General features: G+C 36.9%; 1 protein-coding gene across 3 annotated transcripts in view; it reads right to left on the bottom strand.

Annotated features, from left to right (window-relative positions):
* The window catches only part of LAMA2 (laminin subunit alpha 2), a 335,441-nt gene that overhangs the window by 86,481 nt on the left and 227,174 nt on the right, over positions 1–21,786 (bottom strand). For all 3 annotated transcript variants that reach the window (XM_077175288.1, XM_077175290.1, XM_077175289.1), the window contains exons 24-32: positions 20,141–20,284; positions 17,589–17,768; positions 16,687–16,875; positions 16,354–16,592; positions 11,866–11,983; positions 8,655–8,789; positions 7,885–8,009; positions 4,159–4,245; positions 3,141–3,334 (exon numbers count right to left, since the gene is read on the bottom strand). In XM_077175288.1, coding sequence (XP_077031403.1) covers positions 3,141–3,334; positions 4,159–4,245; positions 7,885–8,009; positions 8,655–8,789; positions 11,866–11,983; positions 16,354–16,592; positions 16,687–16,875; positions 17,589–17,768; positions 20,141–20,284 — 1,411 coding nt within the window. The remainder of the gene's footprint in view (positions 1–3,140; positions 3,335–4,158; positions 4,246–7,884; positions 8,010–8,654; positions 8,790–11,865; positions 11,984–16,353; positions 16,593–16,686; positions 16,876–17,588; positions 17,769–20,140; positions 20,285–21,786) is intronic.

The raw sequence follows: 21,786 nt of genomic DNA, 5'->3' as shown, positions 1-21,786 counted from the left end.
TGTATTAGGTTAGACAACTTTACCACCTAACCAGGGGTTCTCCACACTTCTGACTGGTACAATGCAATTGCAGTAGTTAGTTGAAATGGAACCACAAATGAGCAAGAGTAGGTACATGCATTCAGCTCATTTTAACCACTGAATGCAAACAGGATTCTCCTCTTGACACTAATTAATTTTCTGTACTTTAAGAGTACCATTTGTTTTGCTTTTAAGGTTTTGTTACAACTGAAGCTTGTCAGAACAGAATTTACTATTTCGCGACTGATTGATACATGAAAGTAAAAAAATAAATTGTATACAGTTGCATTAAACTCAGATTGGAACAGCTCAGTGTTCTGACAGCAAGGATGGAAAACTTCAGGTTGTCCCAAAGGTGTTTCTAATGGCTCTTTGACAGGACAAGGACTATTAAGGCACATTTGGGGCTGCAGCAATGAGTCCTTACCAACAGCTGCACTGTGAAGCCTGCGATATACCAGACACTGCTTACCACTGGCAAATTCCCACAAAATCCAGGCTTGCCACACTCTCTTTGCCACAGACCTGTGTCCACCACAGGCTACAGAAGTTACTGATCAGGCTTATTTTCTACCATGTCAGGGGTACTGTACTGCATTAGCAAAGGCAGGTGTGGAGAAATATGTGTGCTGAGGAACCTTTAAACAAGAGGAAGATAATACAGTAAGACCTAATAGGCACATAAAATGCGCCTGAAATATACTGAAATATTAAACTGCAGTTTTTGCAATTTATGATATGGTTATTATTGATGGTTATTATTATGGTTATTATTGATGGTTATTATCAACAGTAAAAATCTACTTCCTGTGATAGGGAGATTTAAAGTACATCCCATCTGCTCCTATACATGGTTCTTATCTTTACGACTAAAGAAAAGAAATCTTTGCATTTGATTCCTCACTTCTAGTGGTCAAATGAAATGTCCATATACATATGTGAAGAACTGTTCTTATGGTGAAAACTGAGTTCTTAAAGTAAGAATGTAGGTAAGTTAAGAGTGTAAGTATATTTCAACACTCAAATTTAAATATGTTGCAGTTAAATCAGAGATTACAGCAAATAACATCTTTCAAAGCAAAAAGGTAGAAAATTTCGTTTGCCTGCAAACAGCTTTTTCCATTCACAAGTAGGATTTTTAACCTTATTATCCACACAATGAAATAGCCTGATTAACAAATTCGAAAACCATTATTAATGGTTAACTTGCACTTAGGCTGTTTTGTACAACAAATCTCTGTCATCCTGGATCCTCAAAAGACTTTTCAGAATACTGATAAGGTAAAAGACTAATAAAAAAACATACTAAGTCATGCCTGTGATTGGAAAAATAGGATAATACTGGCAATAATGTAAGAGCTATTCAGGATATTGAAAAATGAAGTAATTTTCATGCAGATAGCACTCTGTAGAACACAGTTCTTATTTCAAAATTTTGTAGCTGTAATACTTATGAACTTAACTTGCAATTACAATTCTCCTTGACACAGAGACCACAAAATGGAACTCAAATGGTAGTTATTTCAGCAAAGGGACTACTTACTCCAGTTGCAATCATTTTGATGTTCAAAATAGAGCTTAAGATAGTAAGTTTAGAATTAAGTCCTAAACTACATCACACTGCAGGACATTAGAAATTTATTTCTCTTAAGTACACTACTCTTTTAATCAATGAATCAATGCCTTGTTGTTAATAGTAAAGAAATAGAAGAAATTATATCTATATTCCCAGTAATCTATAATTTCTACCTGGGAATCAGGACTGATGAAAAAGCACTTATTTTAAATTATTTACTTAGAAGCTTAGTTCTGCTAAGTCCTAGTGACTGTCTGAGAACTGATCCCAGCCATTAGTTTGAGTGAAAATATGTTCTGCATTGTGTAGCTTCTGATTCTATGTGCCTAATATCTCTTCTTTAGAGCACTCCAAGAAACCGTGCCTTCCATTCTTGAATTATATAATTCCTTCAGACATTACAAGCACTTCTTTTGTTTGTTTTTAAAGTTTGCTTTTGAAATGTTTGCATTTTGTTTTAACCATTTCATTTTAATACTAGAGAGGTGTGCACCTCTGTATATTGAGGTACAAAAGAAATTAACTCCTTGGAGAAGCAAAAAAAAAGGAGATGGTACCTACTTTTCTTGATGTTACGTGTCCCTCACACAGACACTCCAATTAAAGATAAAACATTTAAAACCAGCTCACTACACCTTGCCAATACTTCAATACTTTCAAATGTGCACAGATTAATAAATATTATATACTGTGGATTTACTGGAACTCTACCATTATTCTACTTCAAATTTAACAATCATGCCATTGAAGGGAAAAAAAACCATCACAATAAAGTTAGTCCCTTTATATCCTGGGGGAGATGAGGAAGAGGAAAATGCCTTATTTCATTCAGGGCTGATAAAGAATTCTAGGAAGATTTTGCTACATTTTTTTAAATAAGACATAAGCATGCAGCATTACATGATGTGAGGCTGTGGGCTTAAAACAAGCACTATCCAATATAATGAAAAAAATCCAAACAAAAATACAAGATAATCACTTGGCATATATCAAAACTGAGGAGAAAGATACCAGTACTGGAAAATATAAATTGGTGGTTTATGCTATTAGTTCTCTATTTTTAACAAAAAAAGTTCTTTTCTGGATATAGTGTACTATCATTGCTTACATCTTTTAAATTCCAGTGGATGGTAGCTGAATCAACATGATCAAGTAAACCTAAGTAAAAACTTTGTGTATGCCTCATGGCATAGAGCATTGCAATTGCTGGTTAAACATTTAGGACAACACTAAAAAATTCACCAAAGAAAATATTGTCACAACAGTAGCAACAACCTTTGGCAAAATTACAGACTCTAAAAAGCCAAAAAGAATTCCTTCAAAGATTTTTTTGTCATTTTTCAGTGATAATACTAAAATTATTGAGTTTTCTTGACATCTCAAGGCCTGTGAAAACAAAATGGACCAGATGTCAACATAGTAAGAAACCTGGCAATTATTTTCAAAGAAAGCCATATAACTCACTGTTAAACAAGCAGGATTGAATTTCTGAAATATGACAAACGCAATCAGAAGTTATCCAAAATCCCATTAGTATACGTACAAATGCATCTCGTGCCATGACGCGCATGCCGATGCTCACAGCCAGCACACTTCCACCCCGTGAATCCAGGCCTGCAAGTGCACTGCCCAGTGACAGGGTCACAGGGGGCAGGCACAGAGCCATATGGATCACACTCACATGCCTGGCAGGACCCTCCCGGAATCTGTGGGTTCCCTGTGTAGCCAGAAGAACACCTAGACATTGCAAACACAAAATAAGATTTGTCCAACTGAGATGTGGGGCATAAAGAATACTTGGCAGTATTTTAAACATCATTTACATAAACATCCATGAACCATTAAAAAAAATCTTTGTTGCTTCATGATCAAGAGAGAAATTTTGCAAACTGTCCAACAAAGAGACTTCTAATCAGGGCACAGAACAGTCTGGATGAAGGAAGTATGCAAAATTGATTCCACATCCTTAACAATTTTCAGTTAAATTTCTATTAAACTACAATAAAAAAACCCCTCCAGTATCATTGTGTGGCCCTGTGTTTTGTGTCAGGCATGAAATCTCCTGGTAGACATTTTGATCATCTTAATCCCTCAGTGTTTTGATGGATGGGACAACAGCGGCTGTTCAGGTTGTTAATTCACAAATCAGCATTAAAATGTTTATATGTAACTGTCTTTCACAGCCAATGCCCATGAGGGCACCACAGTCACTAAAACAAAGGGTATGAGCGACATCAAGATACACTATCAGCATGGCATCTAATTTTAGATAATTTTTTTTAACTTCTGAGCCCCGGAGGAAAAAAACCCTCACACATCAAAAAGTAAGACTAGGACAATATCTGTGATATAAATAACATTGATTATCAATTTACAGTGGTGTATATAAAAATTGTCTATGTTGGCTGAGTTTTAACAGCATATGAAGGAGAAATAAATTATCCAAAGGCATGTATATAAACAGTAGTAAATACACGCTTGTAATATTGAAAAACACTTATCTCCTTCATGCCTTTTCCTCAATTCATTGTCCCTCTTTCTGCTTTTTCCATTAATCCTACCTTTGGCAGTACTGGCCTTCATATCCAGGTGGGCAGGCAGTACACCGGTAGTCACTAGGTCCTTCAGCAATGCAAGTAGGACTAAAACTGAAACAAAAGTAAATAAAGAATTTTTTTCTACTCTCTTGCATCATTTCACTTTGGTCAGCAGTAAAGAAGAGCTCAAGAAGTTCCACTCTTAATGTAAATGGCGGCATTTTCTTATCTGTTTATAAAAACCTGTGAGAGTTCTCTCCTTTCTATTATAATTTTTGGGAATGCCTTGCTGTGACACTTGCACAGCTTGGCCAAGGGCTCTAGGGCTGTATCCAAGGGGATGGAGTGAGCAATGGCCATGCTGTAGGCTTATGTGATTGAATGGTGCTCTCACTCACAGTGAGCACTGGGAAGGATGTGAAACAAAAGATTTAGAAACTGAGCTAATGAACATTCAGCCTTTCCAGTCTGATTTCATCTTATATTTGAGTGAAATGAGATAAGCTGGGAAGAGTTTACTTGAAGGTAAGATATAAAGAGGGAAAAGGAACCAAAGTCACAGCTGTATGGAATCTTCCCAAAAGGCAGCATCAAATGATCTTCTCAAAGAGGTATGAGAAAAGCCCAGTCTCCTGAGAAAAAAAACTCCTAAAAACTACCTCCTTCGTGATCAGGGAGAGGTCTTATCTTAATCATTGAAGACAGTAGATTATCTTTTCTAAGTCACTTTACTACTGTCTGTAGTGTGCACCTGTGGGCAAAGCAGCACTTAGTTGATATGTTAGTGTATAAAGTGCCTGCATAGGCAATTAAAACAAACAAAGGGATGAGATGGGCAAAAGAACAGAACTAAATATTAAGATGGTGTGAAAACATGAAACTCTTTCAGCTCTTTGTGGAAGAAGAACTAGAAAAGCACAGAGGTGGCTAGTGGTGACCCCAGAGCTCCTTCTTGGTACAGTGCAGTCAGCATCCCCATCTAACTTGCTTATAATGCATTAAATCAATAGTGCTTGAACGAGTATATAAAATTATGCCTTTGCAAAAAACATAAACAAATTGATCTATTACTCACAAACTCATTATCCAACACATTTTCAACTCCATAAAAATAGATCCATACTAAGAAAAATTCATTCTCTCTGTTCTTTTTTTTTCTCCCAGCTCATCATGTTTGAAACTGACTGCTGATTGTACAGCAGTATAAACGCAGTATTTAGAACTTTAGTGGAGTTTTATACAATTTCATAAATAAAAATAATTGCACTGTACAAGTCACAAATACTATCGTATCAGTCATGACATAGCAAGCTAATGAGATAGCTCATTAGCTGTCTGCATTTCATCTAGATTATGATTACTTGACTACCATAAAATAGCTGCAGGTAGACTTTTTCCTTAATAGCATCCTGAAGAACTTTAACTGATCTGCAAAATATATAAATCTAAGGTCTGATACTCTAGTTTTCTACCTAATACTGTAGCTTTATGGAATGAATCTATGCCATTCTATCCATCTAAAAGCCAGGCATCTGAACCAATTGTTCAGGCATCTTCTATCAGCACTGGAAAATGGACATGCACAGACAGGCTTCTACACACATTTGAAACATCTCCTTCCCTGCCCTCTCTCCAGTGGTGTTTTCCTTTAGGTTTAACATGAGTGAGATGTAAAGTTGTCAGTCTCTATATTTACTATGCAGCTACCAAAGTTGTTGATGGCTGTGGATAACAGAAATAGAAATCCCTTCCCTGATGTCTAGAGACAGCTGAGTGAAGCTCTATAAAACACAAGCACTTCTGTTCCGGGACATGCTCAGATCGGATTCTTTTCTCAACAACACTAAGAAATTGGATGACTATCTCATGATTAAGTGTTTTTATTAAATTCAGATTAGGTGTTATTCTCTTATTTCCTGTGAAGGTATATGAAACCAGAGTCTCATGATCCCTTTCATGGGAGCAAGACACAAAAGGCTGTGACAAACCCACAGCCATGCAGGCTATGCAGCTAAGTGAGGTTCAGGCACTTTGCTTGCTATCCCTCAGGCAGCTCAGCAATTTGAGCGTGCACCTAGGACACCTAAAAAATGGACACTTTTAAAAAAAGATGGAGATAAGACAACAGGGAGTAGTTTTAAACTAATGGAGGGGAAATGTTGATTAGATGTTAGGAGGAAATTCTTTACTCAGAGGGTGGTAAGACACTGGACCAGCTTGCCCAGTGAAGTGGCAGATGCCCCAATCCCTTGAAGTCTTCACAGCCAGGTTGGATGGGGCTTTGAGAAACCTGGTCTAGTGGAAGGTGCCCCTGCCTATGGCAGGAGAGCTGGAGTTAGATGATTTTGAGGTCTCTTCCAACCCAAACCATTCTATAATTCTGTGTCAGACATGCTACCCACGGTTCCACACATTTCTCACCTGTAGAGCACTTCAGCAACACCCACTTCCTGAGTTTATGTTAGGTTTTAGATAAGATACTGAAATGATCTTGGGAGCATAGTGTGGAGAATATGTCTAAATGCCATAAACACTGGGTGAAGAGCCCTGCCCATTTTCTGATCTGATACATGTATTTCTAGGCAACCATAGGTTCCTAAGCACCACAAAAAAGACAGGCTGGAGTATTTGCAGCCCTTCATACTGCCAGTTAGTAACATAAAAAGCTTTTTTCCAATATTTTCCAATTTGCAAAACTGAGAACCTTGGTCGATCTTGTTCTTTGCAACTTGAATGTCCTTTTCTGATACTAATAGAACACATAATCAAGTTGTAAAAGAAAACACTCATGAAATGAACAAACCTCAGAAAAACTTGTAGTTAAGAATGCGTTATAACTTCTGAGATAAAGGATATTTCTTTAAATACCTGAGATTCGCTGTGTATGGAAGATTATGATGTCTTTATCTAATAATGTTTGAAAAAGGACTTTCCTCCTTCAAAATAAACCCAAGACCAAACAAAAATGATAAAATGAAGTAAAAAGAAAAAGAAACCCCTAAATTCTCAATTCTCAGCTATCCTGACTGAAATCCGCACTAAAACATCCTAAAGGCCAGACAAAGCACAGAAAAATGGTTTTACGGAACACTTCCAGCTTTTCAAAAGCACAATCATGAAACACAAACCTGTTCATTGCACTACTACAGTATGATGCCAAATATCATTAAGAGCTTCTTAGCAAAACAACAAACAAATCTCAAGTGCTAAAATATCATCTGTTGGGAACACATGCAGAAGCATCGTGGAAAGGCTCATTAGCATAAAGCAACCAGTAAAATTTATGCTGCAATAACTATAATGCTTTTAAATTATTCTATATTTCACAAATTGCCTGAAACTCATGTAACATTAAATAAGGAATCAATAAATTCCATAGTGAAGCAAGAAAGGCACTGTAGCACATTTATACCAACATAATATATAAGAATTTTTGCAGCTCCCTTGTGGCTACATTGTACTTGGGTTCTGCTCTAGCTCCATTTATGAGAATACCTTTATAACACACACTCATTATCTTGAGTACTGTATTTTCTAGCACTTATTAATTAATTCATCACAAATTAGCAAGGGAGCAATTTCTGACTTTTAAAGGAAGATCAATTAGCAAAAGTAGATAAGAAGTTTTTATTATAGCTTCCATGAGGCAATTCTCCTGTAGCCAGCCATCTGAAAAAGGACACAGGGAACCCAGGAGGAAGCTCTGGCTTGCTGGAAAGGCAACACTGCACCATGAGTTTGCTGACTTACTTGTTACTGGGAATGGAGAGGGGACAAGCACAAGGCCGACAGTCATCCGGGGAGCCTTGGACAGTGCCATAAAATCCCGGAGCACACCTCTCACAGTGGGGACCAGCAGTGTTGTGCTGGCAGTCCTGCCAAGGAAGGAGACAAAATGAAAGCTGCATTTGATAATTACACGAACGCAGACAACATTCTGCTCCCAGCCTTAGGGATTCGAACCTACTTCAATACATAATTTCCCTGACATGATTCTCAGTGGGAATGCTTGCTTTAAGCTTCTATCAAAAGCCTGCTGAGTAATATACAGGCTTAAAAGGAGAAAGAATACAGGTCTGTAGCTACCCAGAGGTAACCTACAGAATTTCTTATCCCATTCATCCTTTCTTTTCTCCTTTGTTCCAGCCATTGGAGAAGGAGCAATAATTAAAATTCAGTTTTACTGTACCAGGTGATGTGTATTACTGCCTGTAAGAGCAGAATTGTGTTTACTGTATTGACACATGGTACATTTGTTTCTTTGTTTTGCAGCTGTCTAGTTTTTCTTTTTGCATAAATAGTAATTCAGGGGTGAAAAAGCACTGCATAATCTGCACTCCAGAGAATCATAACAGAAAACTTCAAAAGTTTGCTTTTATGACTCTCCCTGAACTTTGATACTTAAGCTATTTAGGCAAAATTGTATTAAAATATTGTCTTCTGTTTTTTTTAGATTAGTAGCACAATTTAGGAATTTCACATTAGGATTAACTTGGTGCAAAGGTTTAGAGGTGTAATACCTGACAAACTGATGTTTCAGAGTCACACATAGTGCTGTGTCCATGACACTGACATACAGCACAGGTGCCTAAGGTCTGAGCAGGTGTCCTTCCCACAGGTGGAGATGGAAGCCTATAAAATCCTGGAGAGCATGACTGCAATAAAAAAGATGCAGAAGAAAACAGATCATTACAGAGTGGATTGTGTGTGGGGAGCATTGCAAGATCATCTTTCCAATCACCAGTTTTTACAAGTTGTGAAAAGAATCTGACAGGCTTCCAGCTGTGTTACAAACAATATACAGTACTTTACAGATAAAAAGAGCCAGTCCTAATTGGAAACATGGCTGAAAAATCCCTGGAGCACTCTACTGGCATCAGGCTTTTACACTAAAGCTTGAGAGATCTTTCATTCAGATGCAGAACACTTTTCTGTTCTCACTGTGCATCAAGCATCATTCCTTTCATTACTTAAGAAAAGAGTTTGTTTTCAAAGTAATTTTTTTTTGCATGGACTGTGGAGAGCAAGCATGATGATTCTGTTTCCTTCATCTCTGCTATGTTTTTCAGGTTCGACAAGCAGTATCTGCCTACACACTACCTGATGGATAACAAGCAAAAGCTGAATAATAAACAAGAAAATGGCAGCATGGCTGCATTATTTATAGCTATATAATTTAAACACCATAAAAGTACAGAATTCAAAATGTTAAAGGTTTTCCATGTCTTGAGCCTATCAGCCCCAAACCAAGTTTATCCATCACTAAGTCTCCTCTACTGCAGCTTGGCAATAAAATTCCAAGAATAACTCAAAAATTGCTAGCAAAGCTGACACATGTAGAATCAAACACTTAGTCTTTATTTCAGGCTTATTACACAGTTCTGTGGAAGCCCTAACACAGCTCTCGGGAAGCATACAGCTATGGCAGCATAAAAACACAAACAGGAACATTTTGACAGCTGAGACCATTAGGGGTAAGGGCCTACTCATCTCATGTATAAATCCCACCACCTAGTGGTGCCAGGAGCCTGTGAAAGCTGGCTGATGAGGTCATTTCCTACTGGTGACCACCATTTCTGCTTTTCAGAAAGGAGTGGCCCACTTTTCACACAGCAATAAAATGGATGCAAAATAAAACAGAAGAGAATCTGGAGTAAGTAAGTAATTTTTGTGACCAAATGTAGGATTCTTTACTGAAGCACTAGCTGACATGCTAGATTTATTAATATACCACCACTCTGACAGTTTTATAATCATTGCTAAAACCTCCAGGAGTCTAAAAGTTATGGAAAAAGTATAAACACAATTATTTTCTTCAGAATTACAAAGAAATTAATCTTAACTCATTTCTGCTTTTCCCTTCTATTTTGACTTAGACCACATTAAGTTCCCCGAAGCATAGAAACAGTCTATCTTCTTTTTCATGGTTTGTGAAGAATTCTAACATAGATAAATAATCTCAAACAAAAGTAGTTCTGTTTCTTATTCTTTTTCCCCTCCCTCTCTATCCCCACAAGTGTACTTGTCCAAACAAGATACAAAACATAGATTTACAAGTTCTGAACGACTGCAGAATCAAATTATAAATACATGGTACATCCTCAAACACAACTAATATCTGGGGTTTTTTTTCTGATATGCCATTGACAGTCTTACCACCGATTTTGACCGAAGCATTTCAGAGATGAAATAAAACACAGACAGAAGATAAAACAGACTATATTTTTAATTGCTAGTTTGGAAGCTTTTCAGAAGCAGCCATTGGGAAATTCTTATCACTGCTTCTGCAGCCTACAACTAGATGTGGAATAAAAGAAGAAAAAAAAAAGGGGGGGGAAATATAAATGTGACTTCTAATAAAAACTGCTGTGCATATAGTTTTCACAATGTTATTATATGGATAAAGCATGCCACAGACACATACACCCTATTAACACCTGCTTAAAAAATGCTAGGGTGTCAGATATTTTTTTCCTGCTAAAATTAAATAAACCGTCACAGAATACACCACAACCTTCACTGAGCACACTAAAAACAAACTAAGTTATGAGTATGTGAAGATCACACAATTAAGAATGAAGTATGAAGGTTGCAATTGAGATATTTATTGAGCCCCTGGTAGGTGTAAATTAAAAACAAGTTCTAATTACATTATCATATAGTTTTCTCCAAAAATCCAATTTGCTACAGTAATTAAAAAAAAAAACTGTACTTCTAAGCAAATGTTGGAGTCTATTAATTTCTCATGTATTTACACAAGTTCAAGTGTATTCCCTTATTGAAATAGTGTGCAAAAAAATTATTTCATTCACTTTCTTGCACACCCTTCCTATGAAGCTACTGTTTCTGTTGACTTATTTGCTGCATAACACAATCACGTATAACATCCAAAGGGATTAGAGTTGTCACAGATAACAAGGTATCTTTCTCTTCCTTTACTTCAATTTTCCTCCCACCGCTAGTTTGGGACAAACCCTTACAAGATCCCACTTAGGATGTTTGAGATATTTGCAAAATACTCAAGGTGTTGTTCCCTGTTGCCTCCACCTAACAATTGCAAGCAGTAAATTTAGAATTGTTTGTGCTGAATAAAAATGAAAACATGGTATTCTGCACACCAAAAGATTGGCAGTCTCATCATCAAGAGCACAGACAGTCAGAAGTATTAATTTACATTCTGCAGCCAATATATTATATCTTAAACAATTTCTCTGGTACCTATCATGAAACCATTTTATAAAAGCATATACACGTCAGCTGATTCGCTAGAACACTTGGGTACTTATGAAATATGCAATCTTCAGCATGAAATTATAAGTTAAAAATAAATACAGTGCATGTATAAGGAGCACCCAGGTCACTCAGTTGACCAACACTTTTCTCCTGGTAAGTATTTTAGTATTACAAGAGTATTATACCCCTATCTGTTCAAAAAGGCTTGTTAGCATCAGTCACACAATTCAGCATCAGTGATGCTGCCTCAGTAAAGCTCACTTTCCTGTATTTTAAGTATTTGAGTCATTGCCATGGTTTCAGTGGCACATTTGCCTACAGCAATAATGGCTGAAATTCCCTGTGAGAGAAATACCTGTGAGAGGGAATAAGTAATTAAATTAAGGGAGAGTTGATGCCAGTTAAGTGAATTCACACCCAATTACTATTCACACCTTGCCAATGAATGGACCAGAGAAAGCACAAAGGCTTTTCCTGGGAGTTAGGTTAGTACTGTACCTCACAGGACAGACCAGAATAACCCAATGGGCAGTCACATTTCTCTATCAAGTGAGCCTGAGGAGCCATCCCGGACAAAGAGCCGCCTTCAGCAACTTCCAGAGAGATCTCAGAAATCCTGGAAAAAAGAGCAAACACCTCCAATGAGATTAGTCAAGCACTCACTCAAACCCAGTTACTTCACAGTCAGCTGGCACAGGATGAAACAGTCTCATTTGGCTGTTTGTAGGATTCTTATCTACAGCAAACAACATTGTTTTTTTGCATCTCCCAAGAAACTACAAAGTTAACACCACCTCTGGTCTCATTTTCTAGTTGTAGACAACAGTATAACTAACTAAATCTCCAGCTTGATTTCTATCTCTTTTCAGCTAAACTAGTAAAAGTTAACATAACAAAAATTCATATCTGGTTCTTCATTTGGAGGGACTCATTAAGAAATTGATGACTCTCAGGGGTATGGCGGTAAAATTGTCCTCTTAATGAGCTTTTAATGAGGCAACTATTTAAAAAATAAAATAAAATATATCCTAATAATATCCTTGCCTCCCAACCACTCCTAGTCATTCCAGCATGAATACTGACCTGCTAAATAGGGTTGAGTACATCATGGACAAAGACAACAAATATAAAATCTAATAAAATACACTTAATCCCAGTGTATCAGAATGCTGTACTTTAAGCTTACTTCTTTATTTTGGGGATTTGTAAGTTTGCTTAAATGAATGCTATGATCTGGAACACCTATTGCCTCAGAGAAACAAAATGTGCAGAATAGTGTAAATTTTAAAGCTTCAAATATAATGCTAACGTAAGCTAAAATGTCAAAGACTGTCTGACAGGCCAAATAAACGTCAATAATGTGGGTAGAGTCTATTCAGTAAGTGTCTGAGCACAGTGCTAATGGAGAGAAACTCACAGAACTGCTCACCTCTCCTCATGCTCACAGCCTGTTTCAACTTCTCCCAGACTTTGACCCCTGAGGGACTGATTGGTGCTGTTCTGCTCATTGGCACATAGGTACCAATGTCAGGATGAATGGAGGAAAAGCAAATGCCCAGCACTGAACGAGATGAGAGTTTTGCAACTGAGCTTACATGACCAGAGTCACATGTCTTGATAACCTTGTGTCAATACAAAAATCCCCAAAGCAATCTAGTGACTTAAACCCTATGCTCTCTTCTTACTACCTGAAGAAAGAGGTTCAGTCCAACAGGGAAACTGAACCAAAAAAACCCACAAAACAAACAAACAAAAAAAACCCAAAATCAAGCAAACAAAGCCAGGTCAAAACAGAAGACTGAAAATAAAGAGGGCAAAAACCATCAGGATCTGACATGTCAATGAAAAGTTACATTAAAATCTCTGTACATTTAATGGGAAAAGAAAATGCAATCTGCCTCTCCATCATTCTCAAAAGTGAGGGCACAGTTGAAAAACTGTTTACTGTCATAAAGCTATATTTAGATAACAATACACTCTAGGGCCACAAAGCTGCCTATTGTTTGTGTGAAAATGTTACTTAAGGAAGGTCAGGCTTGGCTGACTTTTGGAAACTGTCTATTAAGCAGCAGCCAAACAACTGCTACCTGATCACTGTTGGGAATATTGAAATAATTTGCAGTGAAATTGAAAGCATACTTCAATTCAAGAAATTTATTATCACAGCCCTGTTGCAAAACAAAATCTAATAAAAGCAATGTTTCCATTTAGAGTGTTAAATGTGAAAATGAGGGCAACAAAATGAACAATACAGGAGAAAAATGTTTGGGTAGGGATTCTGAGCAGAAACCTCTAAATCACTAATAATGCTACAGCTTGGAAGCAGAAACAGCATTAGCATTGCTACTAAACTGTTTAGCTAATAGAGTTCTAACACTAGAATGAAGCTATTTTTATGTTCTCAATTGCTGCTGCTACTTTGACTTTATTTTAAAGTGTTTTTCCTGTAGTTTATCACTTACCTGCAGCTTTTAAACTTTGCAATTGAAATTAAAGCACTATTAAAACCTAAAAAAACCCATAAAAACACTTCACATATATCCTTTCCCCCTCCCATCCACAGATTCTTTAGCTTTATATATCTTATTCTACTAGGCTCAGTCAAGTGGAAAGAGAAGCTTTACTAGTTTAGAAAAGGGCCCTTATTTGGAAAGCACAACACACTCTTTTTAAACAAATGTTTTATTGTCACTTAATTCAAACATATGTTTAAATTTGAGTACAAATATTGCTCTTGAGAGGGTCTCAGTTTATTTTTAATAAAGGCCTTCAAGTCTTATGCAAGGTAATATTCCACTAACCTTTAAAAACATTTTTGGGGATTTATATTTTAGTCTTACGTGAAATTTCCACTGAAATCATTCAAGGTGCTAGCTTGAAAAAAATAATAATGTATTCCTGCTATATTCTACCTAAAGTCTCAGATGCCATGTGATAGATGTTTACTTTGTAACTAGACAGATCATAAAAATCCATTGTAACATAACCTCCTCCAAAATCAAATACAGAATTATATGCAAGGTTATGACTTCAGATGGAGAGTTACCAGAAAGACCAGATGAACTGTTTGCTAAGCTCTGCTGTCACAAAATGTCACATTCTGAAATGCCATGCTGTAAAAATATATTCTGGTCCTTTAAGTGACACCTTGCAAACCTGCCTTGGAACTGAAAAGTCCTCCCTTGTTCTGAGTGCCTCATGACTGGGCAGCCTTGATAAAATGCTGGTGCAGTGCAGGCCTAGTGCAGTCACAGGAGTCACACACACCTCAGAACAAAATCAGCCTTGCTAATGTTTCAAAATAACTTTCCTTTTGATGCTCCAGCTGAGATAGTACTCAGTTTTTGCTTCCACAGCTGAACTAAGATCTGTACTGCTTAGGGGGAAGGGAGAAACATCCATGAAACATGAATATACTTCCCAAATTTTCCACATTGCATTGGGGTTACCTTCATAACTCTTTTCCTGGGAATCCCCTTGCTTGTAATACAATATCCTAAATGGACTATGCCAAAAATAAATTAGACCAATGTTAAACACTTATGGCATCTGTTAGTAATATTTAGCATCTAGCCAGTGAAGCTACATGAATACTTTTCTGTAAATTATATACTTTAAAGAGAAACAATAGCAGCAACATTGACAATGTTTTCTGTCACACAGTGCTGTGAAGTCCCATGGTATCTGCCCCTACTATTCACCTTCAAACTCCAAAGGCCTTCAAACTCTTAAAAACCTATTTGCACCTTAGAAACCTAGAAATAATTTTAGCTTATTATTTCTATGACAGAATCATAAGAAGGACTTATGGAGACCTTTGGAGTTTATCTCTGATTATTCCCATCCCCTTGCCAATAAATTTTGATTGCAAGGGATATTGTGTATTAATTATTAAATAATTATTAAAAACTTTGTGCAATAGTCTATGTAAGCTATTCTAGAACATCTCTACTCCCAGCAGTTTAAAATGTGGATCTTTCCTGCTGATGTTTAAATTCATGTTTGTTTTTGATTTACCCACCATGGCAACAGAGAACTCATTCTTTCCTTTTTCTCTGTAACAACATTTTAAGCACCTTAAAGCAATTTCTAGTTTCTAAACATATCTAGTTCTTTATATCTTCTTTCACATGTCATATTTTCTAGCCTGCAATGATGGTCACCGATATCCTCTGAGCACTTTAATAACTATTTTCTTGAATTCCATTAACCAGAACTTCACACTTAGGCTTTACTAGTGTTGGGTGGAAATAAAAGAGTTTGTTTTTTTCACTTTGCAGGCCATATCTGTTTATACATTTTGATAGAGAATTAGCATATCTCAACAACAATATTGTTACTGAATCATGCTCACCTTGTGATATGCTGTAAACAACAGACTCCTCTTTGAAGAATAGATAACTAAGCAGTTGTTCCTTGTTTGTTCAATTGACTGCTACTTTCACTGTAAATCTTACAGCTGACCTTTAGATTACAGAGATTTTTGTACTGTTCCTATCATGTTGCTGCCTGACGTCCACTTCAAATTTAGTGTTATCTTAATTTTCTTGCATAACTGATTCATTAATAGATTGAACAGAAGATGTGGAGTCTGACCCTAATATATTTAATTTCCCACCTTCAGGAGAAAATTCCCTGATGTGCTAACATCTATATTTAATTACAGCATCATGCTTTCATACAGTGGACCTTTATTCAAAAAATACATTAGGTTTGTTTCAGAATGTGTGTGCCTACATGTGTTTTCTGTTTCTAGGATCCTGAAAATAAAGATTCTACTTGCTTAGTGTGATTAAAATCTTCTAGTGCATAAAACTTCCCTCTTCTGTTTCTTGTGCTATGCCAAACACAAATTCCATCTGCTCTTTCTTCTCAGCAATGGCTCATAGTTGGTGTCATAAATACAAATTCTGTTGGGAGCAGCTGGGAGGTGTATGAGATTATCTGACTACTGCACCATTTCAGATCACTGCATGAAAGAGTTACCTGCTCTGCCTCATGATATTGCCATGAGTTGCCTTGATGAGAATGTAATGAACATCATACAACACATTCATGAAGTCTTCCCGGGATACAGTTCTACTTGGTCTTGAGTCATCTCCATAAGGTTTCCAGGTGAAATCTCCCTGAGACATTGTCCTATTGAGACCTGGGTTACCATGATAATATTCCCAGGGCCCAGGGTTTCTGCCTCTTTGGTCATCACCATAATATTCCCATTCATGCTGAAAGACAGAAATACAAAAGACAGATTATTAACAATATTCAAAAGACCCATGTGCTTAAGTTTTGGGCTAAAAAAGCAGATGGAAATGTTACCTCTGTCATCTCTATTTCATGCCTTGTCAGCTGGCCAATCAGAGGGGCAGCCATATGCCGGACAATAATTCTCGTATTTGTGGGAGGCCCACCTCTTATGATGACTTGTGGGGAGTAAGTAGTAAAACCTGTTTCTTCTCGTGCTTCAAAGTAGATGGCATATTTCAGTTTCCCTCCATAAGCGGTCAGCTAGCAAAGCACAGAAAGAAATCTCATTTTCAGTTAGATAAAAATAAATTCCTGGGAAGGAGCTAGATGTGCTCTGCACCTATGTGCAGCCTGATGAATGCATGCGTGGTAGAAAATAGCAATATGTACTTGTGGAACTATCTGGGGACAAGGAATGTGTTCAAAAACACTCATCCACAATTTGTTATTATATTACACTAAAACCAGTATGTGATCTATTTCCTTATATGAGCCTTGGCGCTCCACCAAACCAAGAAATATCGAAAGTGCAAAATAAATTGTCACAGAGGTGCATAACAATATCCAAAAGGATGGTTCTTTCAATCATTTTCTCCCATGTAATCTACAAATATCATGTATCTTTTGCTTAAAAGCGAGAGAAATAAAAAATTGCAAGAGTGTTATATTAAATTTGTGTAGCTTAATTTTTCAAATAACATTTTATGAGAAAATTTATCCTGTGGAAAAATAGAACATAGATATTTACAGATATTAACATGTAAAATATTGTTTGTGTTACTTATGAATTTCCATAGTAACAGAGCAAATAATTTTTAATAATGGAATAGCATTTACTTTCTTTTGAAGTACCTTCTACTGTGTGAAGACATGCTTATTGGGAAGGAAAAAAGGCATTGTAAAATAATAAAATAAGATTAAAAGGAAAAAAAAAAAACAAGCCACATCAGTATTCAGTGGAGTTTTAGGTTTACCTTTCGTCCCTCAAACTGCTCTGGAAGTCTCCAGTAAACAGGTTCTGACCGAAGATCCTGCATCACCTGTTCTATATTTGCTACTATTTCAGGAGGCTGGAATGCAATCCCTGAAAGAGTGCTACGCTGAAGCTTTTCATCCACCAGTGGCAGAATCATTTGCTCTGGCTTCAAGGTCACCTATGCATATTTGAAAAAATGGAGAAGAAAATTAACTCTGTTTTTCCCCATGAAGTGTTAGTCTTTAAATTCTAGCTCTTGAAAAAATTACTTCTAGGTAATTTCATTTCACATCATGAGCAATTTGTCACAAAGCAGTCTTGCTACTCCTTCAGGTATGAACAGTGCTAATAATGACTTTCCCCTTGAGCCTTTCGCACCTTGTCCTCGTGTTAACAAAGACTGTAGCAGCACTGGTTAAAATACTTTAATCAGCAAATGATTCCATGAATTTTATCTAAGTGATTTTCATAGTGCTATTTTAGTCCCAAGGTCTCTTGTTCAGATTGTGAGAAATGTTACCTTACAAAGAATCACTTTCTCACCACTTATAGATCACTGGAGCTGTAAAACACAGTGTCTGATGCCTTAATACTTCTATACAATATTCAAGCTAAATGTTCTCCAGGCACTTTGCAGAGTAAGGCTTCAGTAAAGATTTCTGTAGCTCTAAATTCAGCGTTACTAAAAAAATACAAGGATGCCACTTATGTGCTTGCAATTTTCTTAGACTGGTTGACAAAGTCTCATTAGCATTATACTGAAATCGTTATTTTGATCAAAAACTGTAGTAAGAGACTTAGTAATTCTGTGCCAATGGCAGGATCTCAGGGAATGTGTGAACAGATGCAAAGGGCTGGTATCAACACTGCTTTCTCCCAAAGAGTGAGGAAGACAAAGACAACAAACACAGGTAACAGTCATACCATCAACAAACTGGTCATGAGATAGGAGTCAGGTAATGAGGAATCAACCAAACCCTGGACTGTACTTTCAGTATCCTGATATTTCTATTTATAGCAGCATCTATGGACTGATCAGACATGGAAGCACTCCTAATGCTGCCAGTCTTAAGTGAGATTTAGGGATTTTGTATCACAACTGTATTTTACTGTTTAGTACTTTAGATACCAAGAAAAGGGTCAACACATTTGAATTTCAGGTCATTCATCAGCCAGGCCTTATTGTCATATAAACCAGGATTTGCTTGTTTAAACAAGCCTAATGCCATTTGAAGCACCTGAGAGTACCCAAAATAGCCACTAGCAGCTCCCAGAACAGTGTCTCACCTATTTTTCAGTTCCGTATCAATTCTGAAATAGATGAGAGTACCAAATACTAGATGGGACATGGACATACACTTCTTTAGATATGAGCATAAATACAAAAGGAAATTAATCAAGAGAAACAAAATAATCAGGAGGTTTAAATTTTTTCTGCTTTGTGCTGCCACAAAGGTCAAAGCACAATTATCCAGAACTGTTGCTGTTACAGAACTTGATTAAATTTTATAAATTGTCAGCCTTCTACAGCCTTTCATCTCCAGTCTAGCAGCATATGATGGGCAAAACTGAAATAATGAGAAAAACTGGGTCAGATCATAATAAATCACTTCATCTACTGGGAAGGGAAAGAAGTGCTATGGGATTGAACAGTGAAGGGGAGAATAAGTGCTATCCATATCATATTAAGCAAGAGAGATTAACTTGATTTCAGCCTAAAGTATCCTTATCTAACTGATGCTTGTACATGACTAGTCTGGGGCTTTGGCTGATTTGCATTAGGCAGACATTCCTTCTATGGTTGGCACTCTTTCAAGCAGGGATATGACTGACCATACATGGGGACAAAATGAATATTTTTCCATTAGAAATCTCTCCTCCAGAATGCAACAGAGGAGCTGGCATGGCAGCAGTCTCAATGTGTATTTTGTGCTTGTTGTACAGAAAAATGGAGACATCCAGTCTGCCTTATTTATCAGTCCAGCATAAGTCTCAAGGCCCTCTTCCACAAACAGGTGTAAAGCTCTTTGTTTGCTCTGATGGATTATACTTCTCTGTGCTTGAATTTAAATATAGCTTCAATAAGCTCTTTTTAAAAAATGAAAGAAAACCCTACCAAAACAACAAAACCAACAAGGAAAATCAACAGATTAACTGAACTATGGGAAATTTATGCTGGACAACAAGCATCTGTGACTCTTGAATACACCTGGGTAAACTGTGTATCACATACCAGGGGTTATGTTGTAATGCATTAGACTGCATAATTTCCCCACATGACCAGCTTGCCCTTTCTTGGGGTTTAATAGCTTTTCTTTGGCTGGATGTCAGCTATCTCATCGCTCATTTACTTATCTACTTATTTTCTTTTAATGTCTTGACCCTGATTGTCTAATGGAACATACCGCTCTCACCACTCCTCAAAGCATAAAGAGGAAAGTGATTGCTTAAATGTTTGGCCATTTTCTAGCTACCTCTCAGTGCCTGACTAAAAGATGCCAGCAGGAAACAACATTATCGCATTACATGGCTCAGCAGTTTCCTACTCACCCACACGCGGATCAGCCCCCTTGCCTCGCTGCACTGTGCAGTCAGGCCAAAGCAATAGCAGCTGCTGCAGCCAAGTGGGTTTCTGGCAGAGAGACCAAATGTACCAGACTTGCACCTGTCACAGTGGACACCTTCCACGTTAACCTGGAAGAGAAAGAGAGAGTATTTTTAAATGGGAAAAAAATCAAGTTTTATTTCAAGGTAGCAATAGAAAGAGAAAATCCTACTGTAATGATAATAACAGGGTGCAGCAAGAAATAATAATAAGCTTTAGGAAATATTCAAGGAACTCTCCAGGTTCTTATCACGTGTGTATGCAAACATATGTAATTAATGTAATTAAGGCATTTGCATTTGTATCCACTGAGTAGCTCTGAGCAATAGATGCTGGCTTCACACTGAAAGTTGTAAGCACAGAAAAATTAAATGGCACTTTGGGCATGACATGCTCAATAACTGATTGATAAGATAAGAAAAACAAGTTGTTCTGAAATTGCCCATGTTAATCAAGCCTTCTGTTTAATAGGAATTAGCATTGACATGTTCAGATATTTAAGGTACAGCACTAAATGTTCTTGCTGAGAAATGTATTTTAATGGAAATTCTGAAGAGAAAAGCTTTCCCCTCTTCATGATTGTTTTCCACATCATTGAACAGTATTAACAAGGCTGAAAAGTTTCACTGTTGTAATGTCAAGGCTTTTATTTTCATTTTTCAATTAGTCCAAATAAAAAGCTATTCCAGATAGGGCAGATACACAATAATTTATGCAGAGCCTTTTAAAACCATTTTCATACTGAGACCAAGGTATTAAAAAGAAAAATAGTCACAAATATGAAAACACTTGGTTGGCTTTTTCTCCCCAAACACCCTTTTTGTTCTCTTGAGACTAGTGTGAAGAAGCCAATTTAAAAAAAAAACAACAACAACTTTCCAAAGCTTATACAAGAAACCAACATTATCCCTCAGGATTTACCAGTTTTAACTCTCATTTCCACATGTTCTATCAACAAATGTGTGTACACTGTATTTAGCTTAGATTTTGCTAAGCTTTTTGTCAGGGCTGACAATGAGGCTCCTGAGCCTTTGAGAGCTCATTTCTGCAGCTGTAACAGCAGGTTTAAATGGGAACGATTATCATTTTATAAAAATCTAGTTTCTTCAATATACAACTCTTTCAAAAAAAGTTACACAAAAGATAAATCAACCCTAGATTTAAATTTAACTTTAGATTAAAATTCTGGGGGGAAAAATGCTTACTTAATTCAGTATTATTTGTCCATTTTCTCTCTTAAATGGTGATTTTTACTTGCTTTGAATTTTGTTTCATGTCAATTGCACTTCCTTATCATAAATCATCTGCTAAATATTCACTGTTTATTTGCACTCAGAGAAACATAGAAGCAACTATGTTATTAGCCTTAAAAGAATCAACAAAGAAACACTTCAATTTTAAGCACCATGAATCCCCATTCTTTCTACTTAGTGCTTACAAAAACCACAAGAAACATGATGACCCAGAGAAGTTGTGGAGTCTCCTTCTCTGGAGATAGCATTCTGGACACAGCCCTGAGTCACGTGCTCAAGGGCACCCTGTTGAGCAGGGGAGTTGGACTAGATGACCTCCAGTGATCCCTTCCAACCTG

The sequence above is a fragment of the Agelaius phoeniceus genome, chromosome 3, assembly GCF_051311805.1.
Source record: "Agelaius phoeniceus isolate bAgePho1 chromosome 3, bAgePho1.hap1, whole genome shotgun sequence".
NCBI lineage: Eukaryota > Metazoa > Chordata > Aves > Passeriformes > Icteridae > Agelaius > Agelaius phoeniceus.
The sequence above is the reverse complement of the archived record's forward strand: the minus strand, read 5'-3'. Positions and strand labels throughout refer to the sequence as shown.